We start from the raw sequence: 21,030 nt of genomic DNA, 5'->3' as shown, positions 1-21,030 counted from the left end.
CTTTAGTCTTTTACTTCAGTAACTGCCCCAGGAGTAGCATCCACCTGGACCTCTGCTGGATTGGCCTGGCTACAGACCTCTGCAAGTGAGATCCAGGCCAAGATGTTTAAAAATAGAAGCCTAATTCTAGGCTCTTAAATCCACATTTAGTCATTAGTGGCCTAATTTTAAGTGCTGAACAGCCAGCAGTTCCCACCAAGGTTAATGCTAGATGCCACACATTCAGCACTTTTGACAAATCAGACCACTTGTTTAGATGCATGTGGCTAATTTTAGGTTCCTACTTTCAGAAATTTTGACCCGAGATTTCATAGCACATGCATATATAAAGGCACTTTTTGGTGACCAGGGTTAAATACACACTATGGGACATGATGAGGAAGAAAATGAAAAAAATCTAATTGTCTTAAAAAATTATTTTAATTCAATCTGGCCAACAAGCACTATGTTCATCCATGGTAACTGTACGATTACTGCATGGAGTCACTACAGGGCAGAGTTCAGGTTGTTTGGGTCCTTTAACTGTGCATTTTCACACATTAGTGTGTTTGGAATTTCAATTTAACCTGAAAAGTTATAAATCCAAGAAATTGAGAGTTGGTTTGGGGGTAGTTACGATATCCCTGTAATGTTTTTTATCTTAACGTACATATATGTATTTCCAACGTTCCTCCACCTTAATCTAATTCTTTTCTGGGAATATTATACAACCCTAACTAAATACAACAGTCATTAATTTAGCTTAATTACAATCCAGTTATTCAGATGTAGCCTGTGCACAAGATTTCAATGGAGTTCAAAAAATGCAGAAAGTTTGAAGAGTGTGTGATTCCATTATGAAGATCATCTGAGACATTACAAGGTCTGACACCAAAGAAACACAATTTCTTAAAGGCCCCATTCCGAATTAATTTCAATCTAGGTTAGTTAATGGATTTACTTTCAAATTCTCAGAAATATCCTGAATTCGGTGGATGCCATAATTTTGGCATGGACACACTATTCTTCATACTTAAGAAAAAGGTTGAATCTGCTTTAACCCAGACTCAACTCAACCTTAACTATGGAGCTGTAACCATTTAGAATGCAGGCAGTAAATTTCCAGCAAGTAACAAGTTTAACTTATTCAAGCTTTGGATCCTAAACAGTTGATATAATTTAAACAGAAGTACCAGCAGGGGATGACAAGATTTCATAACTGTATTCTCACCATCTTGCATAGTGTTCATCAGTGATCTTGTACTCTGGTTACATTTTTTTTGTGGGTGCTAATTTATTTACAACATGAAAGCTCAGTTTCGATTCAGCATCTACTTCAGTTAGAATGTTAATAATGCAGAACTTCAAAATAACTTCACAACGCCCCTCTACCATGTACATTGGCCAAACCGGACAGTCTCTACATAAAAGAATAAATGGACACAGATCAGACATCAAGAATTATAACATTCAAAAACCAGTCAGAGAACACTTCAATCTCTCTGGTCACTCGATTACAGACCTAAAAGTCGCAATATTAAAACAAAAAAACTTCAAAAACAGACTCCAACGAGAGACTGCTGAATTGGAATTAATTTGCAAACTGGACACCATTAAATTAGTCTTGAATAAAGACTGGGAGTCGATGTGTCATTACACGAAGTAAAACTATTTCCCCATGTTTATTTTTTCCCCCTACTGTTCCTCACACGTTCTTGTCAACTGCTGGAAATGGCCCATCTTGATTATCACTACAAAAGGTTTTTTTCTCTCCTGTGGTAATAGCTCACCTTAACTGATCACTCTCATTATAGTGTGTATGGTAACACCCATTGTTTCATGTTGTCTGTGTATATAAAATTGTCCTACTGTATTTTCCACTGCATGCATCTGATGAAGTGGGCTGTAGCCCACGAAAGTTTATGCTCAAATAAATTTGTTAGTCTCTAAGGTGCCACAGGTACTCCTGTTCTTTTTGCAGATACAGACTAACACGGCTGCTACTCTGAAACTTCAAAATAGTTTACCTCAAATCTAAATGACTGGCCCAAGGTCACACTGAGCGAATATGGATTAGAAAACAGGGATCAAAGCCCTTGCGTACTTTTGGCTGACACTTCCCTGCAATAAGTGCTAGACTTCAGATACCCTGGCCTAAGTTTACAAGAACCAAGGCAATTCCGTTTAATGCCAATTTTAAAACATTTCACAAGCATTTGTTTTTTATACAGCAAGTGCAAAGGAGTTTTGGTTAGCCTGGATCACCTTTAGCACAAGATGCAGTACATTTTAGCAAATCGTGTAGCCTTTGGTTCAGTTCAACAAAGACAGTCATGCCGAATATACTGTAGTTATCACAGGATAATAAAGGAATTTTGCTTTCCCAGCACAAGTTAGACTTACACAGAAAAACAACACCAGTCACGCACAGACAAGAGAAAGACACTAGGCTTAAGTGGCCACGTTTAAATATTACAAGAGGCTCTGATGAAGAAATTTCTCCTACTGAATCCTTCACTTTAGTTGCACTAGAAGGCCACTGTACATCAAAAATGAGAGGTAGCCAAAATTAATACGATAAAATAAAGCCACCCTCAGATACTTGAAATTGAAGAGTTAATGGAAGTCAGCACCTCCAGGCCTCCACCAAAAGGGGCTCCAGGCAAACAATTCTCTGCTTTGTGCTCAAAACAGTAACACTGTCACTATTAGCTAATGAGCAGAAGTGTTCTGCCATGAGATGCAAAAAGATCAAGTGCCAAGGTTTAAGGGGAAAAAAAACCACTAACCAGAGTAACGACAGCTGAATAACAGAACAACGAGAAGGGATTTTTGCCAAATATTTACATTTGGCTTCCTCACCTTTTGAAGTCCCAAAGTTGGTCACTTATCAGAGGGCTTTTCTAACACTGATGCTTAACTCTGTTATAATTATTCCAGAATGCCTTAAGTTGGTGATATTGGTGGTCTCCCACAGTATTCTTGTCAGCAAGTTAAAGAAGTATGGGCTGGATGAATGCACTATAAGGTGGGTAGAAAGTTGGCTAGATTGTCGGGCTCAACGGGTAGTGATCAATGGCTCCATATCTAGTTGGCAGCCGGTGTCAAGTGGAGTGCCCCGGGGTCGGTCCTGGGGCCGGTTTTGTTCAATATCTTCATAAATGATCTGGAGGATGGTGTGGATTGCACTCTCAGCAAATTTGCGGATGATACTAAACTGGGAGGAGTGGTGGACACGCTGGAGGGCAGGGATAGGATACAGAGGGACCTAGACAAATTAGAGGATTGGGCCAAAAGAAATCTGATGAGGTTCAATAAGGATAAGTGCAGGGTCCTGCACTTAGGGCGGAAGAACCCAATGCACAGCTACAGACTAGGGACCGAATGGCTAGGCAGCAGTTCTGCGGAAAAGGACCTGGGGTGACAGTGGACGAGAAGCTGGATATGAGTCAGCAGTGTGCCCTTGTTGCCAAGACGGCCAATGGCATTTTGGGATGTATAAGTAGGGGCATAGCGAGCAGATCGAGGGACGTGATCATCCCCCTCTATTCGACATTGGTGAGGCCTCATCTGGAGTACTGTGTCCAGTTTTGGGCCCCACACTACAAGAAGGATGTGGATAAATTGGAAAGAGTCCAGCGAAGGGCAACAAAAATGATTAGGGGTCTGGAACACATGACTTATGAGGAGAGGCTGAGGGAACTGGGATTGTTTAGTCTGCGGAAGAGAAGAATGAGGGGGGATTTGATAGCTGCTTTCAACTACCTGAGAGGTGGTTCCAGAGAGGATGGTTCTAGACTATTCTCAGTGGTGGAAGAGGACAGAACAAGGAGTAATGGTCTCAAGTTGCAGTGGGGGAGGTTTAGGTTGGATATTAGGAAAAACTTTTTCACTAGGAGGGTGATGAAACACTGGAATGCGTTGCCTAGGGAGGTGGTGGAATCTCCTTCCTTAGAAGTTTTTAAGGTCAGGCTTGACAAAGCCCTGGCTGGGATGATTTAATTGGGGATGGGTCCTGCTTTTGAGCAGGGGGTTGGACTAGATGACCTCCTGAGGTCCCTTCCAACCCTGATATTCTATGATTCTATATCACCATGGATAACAAAGCAGCACAGTACCGGGGGGGGGGGGGGAGGGAGGGAAGGAATTGAGTCAGTTTCGTTCAACAGTATAGTTTCTCTTATGCTTACCTTACACAAAATACAATAAGAATGTTGAAAAACAGGGAATTGCACTGCAGTACTGAATGAAAACAGGATTATTACCCACTCATTGGCAGACACTATGCTCCAGTGCAGTTCAATAGCGGTACTGATCTCACCAATCCAATACTTGCAAGGAAGACTCAGCAGCGTAGGAAGGCTACCTGGAGCAGTAGCTTGCAGCAGCTTCCAGAATGGAGGGGCAGAGGTCCATACAATGTAAAACCCCTTTGGTCAAGTTCCTGTTATGTCTTGCCTTTTTTTCCTTCTTTTAGAAAATGAACTTTAAAAAGGACCTTCATGTAGATAACAGGGCAAGGAGAAATGGCTACTGTTAGTTTTAGTTTTATAAGAATACTAGAAATTATTCCCCTTGGTATTTCCCATCATGTTTTGTCAATTCAGTTTTAGTTCTGCTAAGTCTAAGGCACCTTTATCTTTCTTATATCTATGGATACTAAACAAACGTATTTGGCTCCAGAGGAAAAAACGGATGTGCTTTCCTCATACCATTAGTTTCTGCAAATTTCTGAACATCAGCCAAAGTTTTTAGCTCTTTCCTTGGGCAAGCTGCTACACACAGAGCAATGGATTTGATCTTCCGATGTACCAGGTCTACATTGCATGGATCCAAAAAGAACACATACCTACAACAGGAAAAAAAACAAACAAGTGACTGAATTATTTATATTGTAAACGACAAACTAAACTTTGTTTCTAGCAGAAAAATTCTACCAAGACATCAACAAATAATGTCAACCATAACAATAATTTCAGGATTCCTTATTTTAGGGCAATGCCACATAAGCACATACAGAAAGAAACTATCAGAGGTTGAACGTATGCACTGTAGGGATCCTTGAATGTACAGTCTGATATTGTACAATGGGAATGCTCTAATACATTTGATCAGACTTCAGTACATTCAAGAGGCATTGTTTGTACAGCCTCAGCACTTCTATTATAAACGAGCTTCCACAGTTATAAAGAGGTTGTGAACATTAACTCCTGCTTGAAACTTAACTTGAAAATCTTCAATCTTGTCCCCTGAAATACAAAGTGGAAAAACCCCCACAAAGGTTGTATGTATACCATAAAAAGAAATGAAAAGAAAAGAAAGCTCAAGATGCTTTAATAAATGTACGTAACTCAAATAACTCAAGCTTTTTGTTTCAGATTGATTTTTCACACCACTAGTCCATAATATTGAATAGATCATTTTGGTATTTATTTAGAAGCATAAAAATTGTTCAGCTATTTCAGGTAAATCTATCTACTGTGTAAGTGCAGTATTTTAAAATACCTCCTTTCCATGAACTCCATCATGATTTAAAAAACACCCAAAGTTGTGAAATGTGCATTGTTTATCAACTCCCTAGCAAACATCTCCTTCCTATATATGTCTTATCTCAAAATCTAACTCTGGAGCTGGTCTCATTCATTCAAAATGTTAAGAACATGAACTCTTTCTATTAAAAACATTGATGAAAAATCTCTTCTGATTTCAGAAAGCCTATTTCATCTCACAGTACACTTGAAGACAGTTATAAATTGTTTTGTAACAGGTACACGGTGAAGTACCCTAGCAAAAACATTTTTCAGTTGATCCAACTGTTGAAATGCTTCTCAGCCCAGTGCACTAGCAAAAATACCATTACAGACCATTTAAACAGTTTTACTGGTTTTGATAGCTTGAGATTAACTTGGGGGGGGGAGGGGACAATAAAAAGTAAATTTTACACCACACTCCTTAAGGAAATACTTCTGAAACTACAGTACTAATAATAGACCTCTATGGGAAATGCAAAGATGTCCACATGTATGTTTATTGTTAAATAATCAGAACAGGCTACGTCTAATTCATAGTGTCAGATAGTGGGGACAGAAAATACCACAGGTCATACAATCTGACCCTTTGCATATAGGCTTTCTACTGTTCCTGGCTTTTCTCACATCATTTTGACTATATGCAGTGATGGTGCCTCACTCTGGGTAGTCCGTTCTATTATCCAATTTCAACGTACAAAAGTTATTACTATTTAGCCTCAATTTCTCAGTTTCTAGTTTCACGTCCTACCTTCTGAAATGGAATCAATCCCTGTCATCATTTACATTAACTTGAATGTATTTATAAACTGCTCATGTTCTGCCCTGAATGTTCTTTTTCCTAGTGAAACTGTAGTGCTTTCAGTCTCCCTAGGTATTAGCCTCCACTCCTTGGATCATTTTTTAATTTCTGTCTCCCCCGCACACTATATCCATCCAATACTCTACAAACATTAGGGGCTGTCACACAACTGGGAACTGTGAACTTCACATTCTATCTGGCAGCTGTTTTCAAAGGTAACTACACATAGTAATACATGTGTATTAAGCCTTTGATTCCCCATTTCTCTCAGCAAAAGCACAATCTCCACGATTTAAAACACTTTTGAGTAGCTAGAATTGAAGATACTAATATTTAAAAAAAAAAAAAACTAGAAAAGTAAAATATACAAGACAGGTGGTAATCCTAGTCTTATTCCCAGAAGTGGATAGCTTTCACTCAGATACTATACCATGAATAATAATACAATAACAGCACAACTGAATCAGGAATCCTTTGGCAAGAGCAAGTTAGGAGAGTCAGTCCACTCTCTTTGTTTACTTGAGTTCTTGTTATTAGTAGCGAGGTATAATTTCAGTGGAAGTGGAAAATTACACAGATTATTTTATGAGGAAAATCATGTAATTTTGAGCTTGGTCCTGTAATTTACAGGTATAGCATAGCTCTATGGTGTCATCTACATTCCTGACAGAAGCATTCTGTTAATGTATCATTAAATAGACACATATAACCTAAACATTAAAGTACTCCTTGGTTTCGAGTACATTTGACAGGCAAAGTTTTCAATACAGCTTCAGAATGAAACTGGAAGCTATGGTGGAGCCTACAACCTTAAATCATACTTTTTGAGAGTCACTGAGTGCTTCTTGTGAGGTGCTGAACACCCTTCAGCTCCCACTGACTTAAGTGAGTCATACTCAGCACCTCACAGGATCAGGCCCTAAGTTAGAAAAGTTGACTCTGGAATTAGAAAAGCAACGTAAGTTCACTATGCTGTCTAACACTGTCACTTCTTGGGTTCCTGTGATAGGGGGACTCTTGGACTTCTCTAGGAAACCTACCTGAAGTAAAATACTTCTGTCTTCCTCTAAGAGGGACCCCAGTTCATGAACTGACATGGCTTGTGTCCAGAAGAGCAACTTATTCAAGCGTTGCCTCTCTGACTGGTGTTTCATAAGACTTGTCTGGTCCTAGCAGAGTGAAACAACTGGCAATTCTCATACTACTGGAAGTTGCAATTGTGACAAAATATTTGAAGTCACTTTGTGTTCCTGGATGAGACTGGTTAGGGATGATTTTATTCAGTTGTTCAAGTGCTTTTTTGGGTGATGCAACCAAATAGTTTAACATCAAAAGGGAACGCATAGATTGTTTCTGGAGGCACATCCCAGAACTCTGACACATGCTGTCGGCAGGCTATGGTGGTTGCAGAACAGGGATCCAGACCAGAAGATAGTATTTCACAGGCTCTTGTACAGTAAAGCCAGAGTTAATTTAATGGATCTGAGCTGCTTGGAATTCCTGTCTGTACTCTTGAAGAGTCTCTTGGATGAAACATGGAGTAGGGTGACTGAGAGGGCTCTACGTGCTGATATTATGAATTTAACCATTGCCCTTAATGTAATGGGAAAAGATTTGGAGCCACTTTTAAAAGAGCTCTTTATCTTCTAGTCTAAAAAATCATCTGGAGACCCTGCTCCCTTCCCTGTGATCCCAGTTTTCCTGTGGCCAGGAGTAATCTTGGCTGAAATGAACAAAGAAGGCATCAGTTCTGAGAACTTGAGTCTGACAACTTGACCAATCAACTTAAACATGTTTCAGAGTAACAGCCGTGTTAGTCTGTATTCGCAAAAAGAAAAGGAGGACTTGTGGCACCTTAGAGACTAACCAATTTATTTGAGCATAAGCTTTCGTGAGCTACAGCTCACTTCATCGGATGCATACTGTGGAAACTGCAGAAGACATTATATACACAGAGACCATGAAACAATACCTCCTCCCATCCCACTCTCCTGCTGGTAATAGCTTATCTAAAGTGATCACTCTGGTAATACCAGCAGGCGAGTGAGTTTGTGTGTGGGGGGTGGAGGGTGAGAAAACCTGGATTTGTGCTGGAAATGGCCCAACTTGATTATCATACACATTGTAAGGAGAGTGATCACTTTGGATAAGCTATTACCAGCAGGAGAGTGGGATGGGAGGAGGTATTGTTTCATGGTCTCTGTGTATATATAATGTCTTCTGCAGTTTCCACAGTATGCATCCGATGAAGTGAGCTGTAGCTCACGAAAGCTTATGCTCAAATAAACTGGTTAGTCACTAAGGTGCCACAAGTCCTCCTTTTCTTTTTGCAACTTCAACATGTCACAGCTTTGAGTGGATCTTGATAGACTTCTTCCTCTTTACACTGAGCCATCACAAGAGATTCTCCTATTAAGAACACCGGGCAGGGTGACACTGGAAACTTCAAAGCGCTCTCGCGGGAGCGCTCCTGCGGCAGCGCCTTGAAGTGCGAGTGTGGTCGCGCGCGAGCACTGGGAGAGAGCTCTCCCAGCGTTCCTGGGACTCCACGAGGGGCTTAGCTCCGAGTGCTGGGAGCGCGGCTCCCAGTGCCTGGAGCCTGTTTACACTAGCACTTTAAAGAGCTCTGACTTGCTGCGCTCAGGGGGGTGATTTTTCACCCCCCTGAGCCAGCAAGTTAGAGCGCTATAAAATGTAAGCGTACACAAGCCCACTGTTGTGTTCTGTTAATGCTTCATATCATGGAGGTCTTGAGCTAGAGAGAGTTGGTAGGAAGGGTCTGCTATTTTTAATGGCTAAGTAGAATCAGGTCAGTGAGCTCATTAACATTGCCCTGTAAACGATTACCTGAATCCAACTGACTGTTCCCAATGCAGATCGGGAGAGTTCATTCACCTCTAATTATTTAAATGACCACTTATGGCAGCTAGTTGACTGAGCACAAAGCTGGTTTCAGTTTTGTTTTCTTCATGGCTTTTCCCTTTCTGAGGTGAGGTTTGGCTACAGTGTTGGAAAGGCTCGGTGAAAGATGTCAGAAGAAATCTAAAGCATCCAGGGACCTTTGGCACCAATAAAGATCCATGGTAAGTCACTACAGAACCCATTTCAGTTCTGCCTAAAGAACTGTGAAATTATAGTTCCAAACATGCAGGATACAAGTAATCCAAAGTACACTAGTTAAGTCAGCCACGCAAACAAAGGTAATTATTTATCTTACTTGGGCTGGTTCAACTTACTTCAAGATTACACTACAGGAATAGGAAAATAATGAATCATACCATAATAAACCTATACATACTAGATGTGTAAATTTTTAGTTGGTAGCACTGTACCTATGCTTTAAAACAGCCAACATACTGGATTAATGAAATTACAAGATCTTCGTCAAGTGTTTTCATAATCCAAAACATATTTTTTTCTATTGATTCTTAAAACATGTTTTGGATTATGAAAAGAGGGAGGAGAATTACTTATAGAGGCAAAAATACTTGATTAAACTGATGTAATTGTGGACATGCCCAGTTTTTGGCCAACCCCAGTAACTATCTGGAATTTTAAACTCTTCATCGGTAGTGCCTATGCCTACATCTATAATTTTTCTTAAATTTCATTCAAAAGGTAAATTGCAATATCAAAGCTACAGGTTTAAATATTCAGAAATCAGAATATGAAAGTTCAAGTTCACAGCGAAGTTAACTGCTGAAGCGCATATCTTGTGGCATACATTTAAGAAGCTTAAATGTAGACAGGTTTCCAAGGGGTAGCTGTGTTAGTCTGTATCAGCAAAAACAACGAGGAGTCCCTGTGGTATCTTACAGACTAACAAATTTATTTGGGCATAAACTTTCGTGGGCTAAAACCCACTTCATCAGACGCAAGGACAGAGTCTCTCAGACCTTAGAAGACAGGTCAGTCCTTGCTTACAGACAGCCTCCAACCTGAAGCAAATACTCACCAGCAACTACACACCACACAACAAAAATACTAACCCAGGAACCAACCCCTGCAACAGACCCCCTGGCCAACTCTGTCCACATATCTAATTAAGGGACACCATCATAGGACCTAATTACATCAGCCACACTATCAGAGGCTCGTTCACCTGCACATCTACCAATGTGATATATGCCGTCATGTGCCAGCAATGCCCCTCTGCCATGTACATTGGCCAAACAGGACAGTCTCTATGCAAAAGAATAAATGGACACAAATCAGACATCAAGAATTAGAACATTCAAAAACCAGTAGGAGAACACTTCAATCTCCCTGGACACTCAACAACCGACTTAAAAGTGGCAGTTCTTCAACAAAAAAACTTCAAAAACAGACTCCAACGAGAAACTGCAGAACTAGAACTGATTTGCCAACTGGACACCATCAAATTAGGCCTGAATAAAGACTGGGAGTGGACGGGTCGCTACAAAAACTAATTTCCCCTGCTGACGCTCTCATCTTCTTGTCAACTGTTTGAATTGGGCCACCTTAATTACGTTGGCCTCATTTGTGCTACAAAAGTGATTTTTCCTCCCTTTGTAGTCACCCCTTCTTGTCAACCGTTGAGAATAGCCCACTTCCACCTTAATTGAATTGGCTCGTTAGCACTGACCCCACACTTAGAATCATAGAATATCAGGGTTGGAAGGGACTTCAGGAGGTCATCTAGTCCAACCCCCTGCTCAAAGCAGGACCAATCCCCAATTTTTGCCCCAGATCCCTAAATGGCCCCCTCAGGGATTGAACTCACAACCCTGGGTTTAGCAGGCCAATACTCAAACCACTAAGCTATCCCTCCCCCCAAAAGAAAATATGGAATGCTTCACGAATTTGCGTGTCATCCTTGCGCAGCGGCCATGCTAATCTTCTCTGTATCGTTCCAATTTTAGTATATGTGCTACTGAAGCGAGCACACACTTGGTAAGGCAACTCCCATTTTTATATGTGTTGTGTATTATACCGGCCTCTATTTTCCACTCCATGCATCTGATGAAGTGGGTTTTGAAGTTTACATCATAATAACATTGATTTTTTTTTTTTGGCCGGGGGTGGGTGGGTAGGTGTGTGTGTATTTTAGTGTCTTACTTTAAAAAAAAAAAAAAAAAGAATCTGAGCTGCTACCATAATATATGTTTTTAAATTAAGATGAAGTCACACAAGGAAAGAAATGGAGAGCAAATCAACCATGGGGAAGAGATGGCCAGCCCTCTGTGGAGATAGAGGTGGTTAGGGACTATTTAGAAAAGCTGGACGTGCACAAGTCCATGGGGCCGGACGAGTTGCATCCGAGAGTGCTGAAGGAATTGGCGGCTGTGATTGCAGAGCCATTGGCCATTATCTTTGAAAACTCGTGGCGAACCGGGGAAGTCCCGGATGACTGGAAAAAGGCTAATGTAGTGCCAATCTTTAAAAAAGGGAAGAAGGAGGATCCTGGGAACTACAGGCCAGTCAGCCTCACCTCAGTCCCTGGAAAAATCATGGAGCAGGTCCTCAAAGAATCAATCTTGAAGTACTTGCATGAAAGGAAAGTGATCAGGAACAGCCAGCATGGATTCACCAAGGGAAGGTCATGCCTGACTAATCTAATCGCCTTTTATCATGAGATTACTGGTTCTGTGGATGAAGGGAAAGCAGTGGATGTATTGTTTCTTGACTTTAGCAAAGCTTTTGACACGGTCTCCCACAGTATTCTTGTCAGCAAGTTAAGGAAGTATGGGCTGGATGAATGCACTATAGGGTGGGTAGAAAGCTGGCTAGATTGTCGGGCTCAACGGGTAGTGATCAATGGCTCCATGTCTAGTTGGCAGCCGGTGTCAAGTGGAGTGCCCCAGGGGTCGGTCCTGGGGCCGGTTTTGTTCAATATCTTCATAAATGATCTGGAGGATGGTGTGGATTGCACTCTCAGCAAATTTGCGGACGATACTAAACTGGGAGGAGTGGTAGATACGCTGGAGGGGAGGGATAGGATACAGAAGGACCTAGACAAATTGGAGGATTGGGCCAAAAGAAATCTGATGAGGTTCAATAAGGATAAGTGCAGGGTCCTGCACTTAGGACGGAAGAATCCAATGCACCGCTACAGACTAGGGACCGAATGGCTAGGCAGCAGTTCTGCGGAAAAGGACCTAGGGGTGACAGTGGACGAGAAGCTGGATATGAGTCAGCAGTGTGCCCTTGTTGCCAAGAAGGCCAATGGCATTTTGGGATGTATACGTAGGGGCATAGCGAGCAGATCGAGGGACGTGATCGTCCCCCTCTATTCGACATTGGTGAGGCCTCATCTGGAGTACTGTGTCCAGTTTTGGGCCCCACACTACAAGAAGGATGTGGATAAATTGGAGAGAGTCCAGCGAAGGGCAACAAAAATGATTAGGGGTCTAGAACACATGACTTATGAGGAGAGGCTGAGGGAGCTGGGATTGTTTAGCCTGCAGAAGAGAAGAATGAGGGGGGATTTGATAGCTGCTTTCAACTACCTGAAAGGGGGTTCCAAAGAGGATGGCTCTAGACTGTTCTCAATGGTAGCAGATGACAGAACGAGGAGTAATGGCCTCAAGTTGCAGTGGGGGAGGTTTAGATTGGATATTAGGAAAAACTTTTTCACTAAGAGGGTGGTGAAACACTGGAATGCGTTGCCTAGGGAGGTGGTGGAATCTCCTTCCTTGGAAGTTTTTAAGGTCAGGCTTGACAAAGCCCTGGCTGGGATGATTTAACTGGGAATTGGTCCTGCTTCGAGCAGGGGGTTGGACTAGATGACCTTCAGGGGTCCCTTCCAACCCTGATATTCTATGATTCTATGATTCTATGATTCATTCCTTCACATGACCAATAGGCTTACTGGGCAAATGCCCGATTATTTTTCACCATGACTGAACAGGCATGGATGGCATAGTTAGCAGAAGTTAAATATAAAAGTGAGAAGAGGCAAAGATATTGTTTTGCATTCCAAGTATCCTGTGTTCTTCTATTTTAAAACCACAAACAGTTAACCTTTAACTGTGCAGCAAGCTAGCACAATATACAAGTCTGTCTTGGCTTAGAGCATTTTGTATGTTCCTAACTTTGTAGATTTCATTGATTTCCTGTCATCTCTCAAGACATCTCTAGACATTTAAATGAGCACTGTGCAGAACCACTGTTCACTGCAATCGACAAGCAACTCATTGCAATAATGGAGAGATGAATTAAAAAGTTCACCCAATTCATACCAATTCTGGGTGGGGCATATAGAATTTAGCTCATGTATTTTCTCTGCATGTACGCTGCAAACTTCCCATTTGTCCATTTGCTACCTGCATGCACTGAGTAAAGAGCCCATTAAAGTCTTTGCTTCTGGGGATCATGAGAATTTGCTAGCATTTGAAAGTCACTGGATGACAATTCTCTGAAGCAGGGTATTTCTTCTTGTAGTTTTTTAGAAGGATATATAGTACCTTCATTCTGCCCAAGCAGCAAGACTGAGCAGGTCAAATACCAGTTAGGACTGGCATTTGAACAACTTGTACCTTGTCAATGTGTTCATAATTTTGTTTGCCAATTACTCTAGCACATCAAGATAATTTTAACCCCATAATCCTGGCAAAGCTCTAAAAGGCAATGAACCTCTTCAGAGTAGGCAGATGGGTCTGGAACTGGCTGTCAGATCCTCACTGCACTCCAAGGGTTTGTCTCCCAGCGCAAAGCATATTGAAACTATGCTGTGTTCTTTTTGTAATCAAGAAAAGGCAAAGTCAATTTCTGACGCAAAGATGTGGCTGTGAAAACCCTACAAAACTTAAGTCAGGATACTCTTTCAGACTCTGATGTGTACTCAGCTAATCATTCCACTCAGAGGACCCCTCACCCGCACAAACACATATTATAGCTCAAGTTTTCCCAAATAGTGTCAATTTCACTTCCTCATTACATTCCCTACATGTTACTATGATTTAGCAGGAAGAGATAATGCTATTTTACAGATAATTTAACATGTCTGCTTCTGATTGGAGGCTAAAGATAAAATTACTCTATAAGAGGAGGCAAATGGAAATATCTTCAGGGATCCCCTGGAAGTTTAGAGCAAGAAACTCTTTCTTCAAGGCTTAGTTTATGATAGAGAGGCTAGGAAGAAAAAGCTTATTTTCTCCAGACTGTAAAAAGCATTACTATAAAATTTAGATGAGCGTATGAAGTAATCCTGTGCATTGTACCTCTGACACTACAAGAACTCAGTCGGATAGAAACAGATGCTGATCAGATGGGGCCCTTTTTGAAACAATTTCAAGACAGTGAAAAACAAGGCGGGGGGAGGGGGAGGCAGGGGAAATCACTTGCTAATATATAGGAATTGCCATACTAGACCAGACTAGAGCTCTATCTAGTCTAGTGTGCCAGACAGTATCATATGCTTCAGAGGACTGTGCAAGAAACTCTATAATGTGCAGATATGGAATAATCTGGCCATAAGGAAAATTTCTTCTTATCCCCAGGCAGGTAGTAGTGGTCTTATGCTCTAAAAAAAAAAAAAAATCATGATTTATACCACTTAATTTTTTTTAACCATGTGACATAATTGGATGTTCTTGTTAGCCATACAAGAGTAATCCTTTTCCTGAACTCTACTGAACTCTTGGCCTCAGTGATATCTTGTGGCAATGAGTTCCATACATTGAGAGAGACGGCGTAGGTAAAAAAAGGTATTTCCTTTTATCATTTTTAATTTGCTGCCTTTCAGCGTCATTAGATGTCCCTTTGTTTTATGTGAAAGGATAATACAACGAAGTACTCTTCCATGTGACAGCTGATAGAAATTAGATTTGAGGACACAACGTTCTCAGATATAAAAACCCCCATGATTAATTGATCAGTGAGAAAGTGGTCCAATGCAGTCACACACCCCTCTCATCTACTTTTTGAAATGCTGCTTGTGAAATGAGTAGCAGATTGCTAACTCAAACATCAGGTGATTTTATAGGATAGTTACCAGCCTTACAAAAAGGAATTGGAGGCTAATTATTAGGAAGTTTATGAACTTTGAATTATCACCTGGCCTGAACTGTAAGACCACTCTTTAGATCTTTCAGTCCAAGATGCTGCTCAGCCCTTTGAAAGTTTAAAAGTAACATCAGAAAGGATCAAATCCGTTTTAAAGAGTTGTCAATCCATTACTTTAAGTAGTTATGCTCTCCCCCTGTCCCTCCCGCAGAAATAGGTCACAGTTTACAACAATATTAAATTCAATACTATGTACTGCTCAATTCTCTAGATAAAACATGCAATTTTGACCCCACAGAACAATCTGAAAGACATCCTTTTTCCATTAAATAAATGGCAAGTACTTATGTTTTGGTTTCCAAGGGATAAATGCCACTTGATGCCCAAGCATCAAACTAGGCCTCCAACTTTTACAGATTTACATAATAAATTGTTTAATTGTCACTGGATTTTATTTAACCAACTCAGATTACTTCAGAAAAAGTGATAGCATTTCCTAATTATTCACATTAAATTACTCTTCCAAATGAAGTTGCCAAGAAAACTCCAATACTCTCTCCAAATAATCAAACCTTCAGTCAAGCGTCCTTACAAAACAATCTGCATGTATTGAGTGGTTTGTTAGCGTGAAGACAGGTGAACCAAGACTATTCCAGAAGTTAATAAGGTCTTTTAGTTTTTCATTATCCTTTGCTGCAGTCTTATTTCAGACTTCATTAATTATCGTCTCGATACAGTGTAGTAGTGTTGATTTCCAAGCTAAAGGATATTTTGCTTTCTAAAGTCCTCTGAATTGTTCAGAGCCGTTTCTTGGCTTTCCTCATTCATCCCTGGAACATTTGAAAATGTTGGTCAGTCTGTAAAGCCCCAATGATCAACTGTACCAAACGGCTGGACACAACTATATAATGAGATGCCAAGAAGAAAGCGATACTCCAGATTACCTTGTTTATACGCACATTACAAATTCCACAATGCACATTCACAAATGCAGGCTACTGGTTGTTAGAGAAGGTTTTAAGCAAGAGAAATTCAGACAAGGACTAGATAGGAAAAATTAAACACATTAACTAAAAGAGTCAGAATATTCCCCCCCCCCCCCCCAATCAGGTTATTGCAATCTACTTCCAACTGAGAACAGACTCTGGTTCAATCAACCACTAGTTTGGAAAAGGCATATACTCACTTCTTTTGTGTGAGGTCTAAACCACTATTGACTATTCCATCCACCTTTACATTCTTCTGCCCACAGATATTTCCATAACTGTCATATCCTGAAACCAATCTTGCAGCTGCTCCAGTAGCTATTGAAAAGCCACAAATAAAACCCTGGGAAAAAAAACAGATAAAAGGTTCAATGGCAACTGTGTCAGAAACACAGTTTAACAATGCTCTCCTTGGAGCTGGTCATGAGGGAAGAGTCAGCTGTAATTCATCTATTTCAGAGGAAAGCAGTCCAATTTCTTGCACCCTTCTTTGAAATGCCTTCCATTTAAAAGGGAAAAGTCTAAGTCAATCAAGAAAGAACCACTGTGGGGAACAACAGACAGTTGTGAATTTAAATGCAAACACTAATTAAAAATATGATTCAGATGTGCTAAAAATTATTTATTAGCTGAACAGGCTCAACGGTGTGCTAGGTGCTTTTACAAGACAGGCATAAAACAAAGTTCCTGAGGTGAACTGCTCACAATCTAGGCAGATAGCACACAACTGTAAAGGAGAGGGGGGCAGGGAAGGAGCGCAATAAATGCAGCATGACTAGTGAAGTTTGGGTTGCAGCTCGTTAATTTCCAGATAGTTAGGGTATTTTTGTTTGTAAGATTTTTCAAACATCTTGTTAACACTTCTGAGGGAAAGAAGGCCTATTTGGAGTAAGTGCATTTTAAGCAGAAGGGGAGGCAGGGCAGACCAGGCCAGGAAAGACATTTCAGGTATGGGGGACACATGGAAGAAAAAGAAACAGAAACAACAGTGGAAGCACACAAAAGGAGCACGTGGTGGAGCAAAGAGGGAAAAGGGGCCTTAGAGAAGAGAGACCCAGGTCTCACTGGGCTATTGACTAACTTTTCAAAGAGCTTAAATCGGATATTAAAGGGGAAGTTTGGGGGTGGAGGGGAAATGCAGAGAGGCCAGCGTAAGGAGGTCATGCCTGAAAGCATCAATTATCTCTTTACAACTAATTAGGCTGGCAAGATCCTGAGCAGAGAAAGATAGTCCTTATGCTGTCTCTAAGTGTCCAGTGATGCCAGAGGAAGAAGATAAGAGGGGTAAGCCAAAGTTTGAGATTGGTGGGAGAATGAGTTAGTGGCGGGTGGCAAAGGAAACAAGTGCAGAAGAGCGTCTGAAGTTACAAGTGGACACAACAGAATCAACTGAGAAGGAAAAGGCAATTGGAAGGAGGGTGTGGAGAAGTCAAACATTGACAGCTTTAAAGCCTTAGGAGGGGGAGACAACGCAGTGCTAAGGAGGGACCAATACTGAAGGAGACAAGTTGATTAGAGAGAAATTCCAAATGAAGTGCAGGTCACTGTTTTATAGTGAATTAGCTTATTCATAAACTTAACATTGGACATCAAAGCAAAGGAGGAGTAAAAGGTCATCGCTAGTAATAATTAAGCTGATTTGCAGCTCCTACTGTCAATTTCTTGAATCCATCACCACTCATGTAAAAGCTCTAGTTCCTTTTAAGCAATAGAATTTTACGTAGGATAATGCTCAGGTTCTTAACGGTTTCCACATTGTGACTCTACACTACAGCAGAGAAGTTTCAGGATCCTCCTCCATCTATTTTAGTATTCTACTCCCATCTAGCCACAAAGCGAGGGAAGGTGGATGTAACCGCCTGAACTTATTTGCAACTCCCCAAGGCAGTGATGATATGACAATTGCTCTGCACAGTGTATTGGTGTGACAAGAAAGCTGTAGGATAGTACACCACACAAAAGGAAAAATTCGCAGTTGTAGGTGTGTATGGAGTTGTATCAGCAGGACACTGCCAACAACAGACCGGGTAACAGCAAAGGGTGAAACGTAACACAATCTGGGATCTAATTTTCAAAGAGGGGCATATGCAACTGTGTGTACCTAATTTGTATGGTCTAATACCCCAAATAAATATATAGAACTGGGCATTTCTGGATTAAACAGTCAGTTATATGCACTGGAGTTAAAAATCAAACTTGTCAATGGATCGCAAAAATACCAAAGGGGTGCTAAGTGAAGAGCAAGTTAGCTATGAGCTTGCAGTGCACCAGGGTTGTAAAATAAAGACATTAAAAAAGTTTGAGATGCATAGGCAGAGAGCATCATCCCAGAAACCAGGGATGTGAAAGGGAGAGTTATTCTCTAATTGGCGGTGGGTTGGACCTAGAATAATGTAAGCAATCCTGCCTAATTCCATACAAAAAAGGCAAAAAACACGATACAGAATTTTCACTAGGCTGCAATTATTTTTTTGTAATTTAACAACATCTATCTGCATCCAAGCACTTGTCAGGAGGAAGCCAAATGTTCTGGCACCTGGGTAAAACACAGTAAGGCTTTGGCACCTGGGGCAGCTTGGGAAGAAGGTTTGGATTGGGGAATAAGCGTATTAACTGGATGGCTCTGCTAAAGTTATCAGCAGGGATATCAACAATTTTGAGGTTTACATTGCCATTTTTGTTTCAGTTTCAGAACTAGCAACCTGTTGAGATTAAGGTAACAGTTCCCTATGCTCAAAGCTATTTTTTCAAGACATCTACAGGTTTAGGATGATAGCCTTTAAAAAAAAAAATAGGCCAAGTTTAGAGTGACTTCTTCACAACCACGAGGGCTAGAAACTTATTTTAAAAGTAGCTTAGATTCCGATGCACACAATTCTGTGGCAAGACAGAGTCCACAGCAAATTATGAGACCCTGTGAAAGTACTAGATCTGTGCATAGTGACACTGCCTTACAAAAACGTATCAAAATCAAGCAAGTTCTTGTTCCGTAACTGATACTTGCCATGCTAAAGTACACTAGACACTGACTGAAGTTACCAAATTTCTAATCTCAAAATCTGATTTCTTCACGAGTGAAAACTGTCTGTGCCTATGTAACATTTAAAATCTTTCTTATTTTACTCACCATTCCAACACAAAAGAGGATGAACAGCAACAGCCATGGTATATCTGTGCAGCTGCGATCCTCCAGAGGCTTCCATTCTCGTTTGGAGCTCTTGGGTGAGAAAAAGGGATAAAGACAATGGTTACGAAGTCAATTCAATAAAATATGTTCTGCTAATAATAAAGCGCTTCAAAAAGTAGTTTTTAGGGCACTGATATTCATCTGGGTTTATCTTTTGATACTCAGCCCTGGTCTACACGGAGGGGAGGGGAAATCAATCTAAGTTACACAACTTCAGCTACATGAATAAGGTAGTTGAAGTCGACGTACTTAGATCGACTTACCGTGGTGTCTTCACTGCAGTGAGTTGACTGCTGCTGCTCCCCTGTCGACTCCACCTGCGCCTCTCGTGGAGCTGGAGTACAGGAGTCGACGGGAGAGTGCTCAGGGATCGATTTATCGTGTCTAGACTAGACATGATAAATCGATCCCTGCTGAATCGATCGCTGCCCGCCGATCTGGCGGGTAGTGAAGACATACCCTTAAATTACTTCATCTATACTGTAAAATGTACAATAATTATTTAAACTACAGTGAGGCTAATGGAACCATTCAACAGAAAGTCAAGGTAATGTGTCCAAGGGTAAGTGCAATAAGAATCTGCAAAAGAGAGTGGATAAGAGCAATGCTGAATTCAGAAAGCATTTCACTTATTCATATTTCTGGCTCTAGCAGAAGAGGGGAAATAAGCATCGTCACTCAAGAGATCTACAATACTAGTTACTGTACCCTTCCACAGCTACCGTATGTACAGTAATCTGCTTTCCAAGAAGGATAAAAGGATAAGCTTTTCACAAACTCGTCAGCTTTAAACACTTCCATGGCAGGATTAACAGCACAGTACAGACAGAAAGAACGTAAAATATAGCTGTCTGAGGAACAGTTTTTTAAATCTGCCTAGAAAAGGCAGCTGTGGAGTTCTGCAATTCAGGCAAGTAGTGTCAACTTATTAAAAGGAAGGAGTCTGGAGTTAAGTTAAAACTCTCAAGAAAGAGACTCTGCTGCTGTTTCAGATGACAGAAATACCTCAATGGATAAAAGGCTGGACTTAACCGTCTGCACTATAAAAATGGCTACCTGCTGCCCACAAGTGTACGTTTCATAAAGTCTGTTCTACTTATAGTGGCTCATTATAATTAAAAAATTATGAAGAGGTGTTTAAGCTACGTTTCTTCCCTAGGACAGCTAGGGGAAGAATGCATATTGACTACAAAGCAAAATTAAGTATAGCACTAGAATTTTGTTCACAGATCAAAATTTTGATTTAGATCCAAGGTTGAAAAAAGTACACCTCACTTTAACAATAATAAAGTTGCAGAGACAACAAAGCTCTTTCAGTAAGTTTCCAGGAAACTACTGCTTGTAGCATCTCCCTACCAAAAGTTTAGGCATTTAAAAGGATCTTTGGGAGAGCTATTCTTCCATTCAGTAAGGGCATGGATCACAGAACACAGACTGTAGTCCAGAAGAGGTGTAGAATGGCCTTCTATACCTTTATGGGAGAGCACAAACTGGGATATAAAGAAACAACTAAAGATTCCAACCTCTTGTGTAGGAAGGGCAACCTGCCAAAACCTTAAATTTTCATTACTGGAGTTTGTT

At 40.8% G+C, this 21,030-nt stretch overlaps 1 protein-coding gene and 1 non-coding gene across 3 annotated transcripts in view; both read right to left on the bottom strand.

Annotated features, from left to right (window-relative positions):
* Positions 1-21,030, bottom strand: part of SLC44A1 (solute carrier family 44 member 1) — a 93,123-nt gene that overhangs the window by 42,104 nt on the left and 29,989 nt on the right. For both annotated transcript variants that reach the window (XM_077817929.1, XM_077817928.1), the window contains exons 2-4: positions 19,390-19,479; positions 16,463-16,605; positions 4,692-4,828 (exon numbers count right to left, since the gene is read on the bottom strand). In XM_077817929.1, coding sequence (XP_077674055.1) covers positions 4,692-4,828; positions 16,463-16,605; positions 19,390-19,479 — 370 coding nt within the window. The remainder of the gene's footprint in view (positions 1-4,691; positions 4,829-16,462; positions 16,606-19,389; positions 19,480-21,030) is intronic.
* LOC144265461 (U6 spliceosomal RNA) lies at positions 11,110-11,216 on the bottom strand. The gene has a single exon (XR_013346278.1). It is a non-coding gene; the product is annotated as a U6 spliceosomal RNA (small nuclear RNA).

This window comes from Eretmochelys imbricata, chromosome 5, assembly GCF_965152235.1.
Source record: "Eretmochelys imbricata isolate rEreImb1 chromosome 5, rEreImb1.hap1, whole genome shotgun sequence".
In the NCBI taxonomy this organism is placed as follows: Eukaryota; Metazoa; Chordata; order Testudines; family Cheloniidae; genus Eretmochelys; species Eretmochelys imbricata.
Note: the sequence above shows the minus strand (reverse complement) of the source record. Positions and strands in the feature narration are given on the sequence as shown.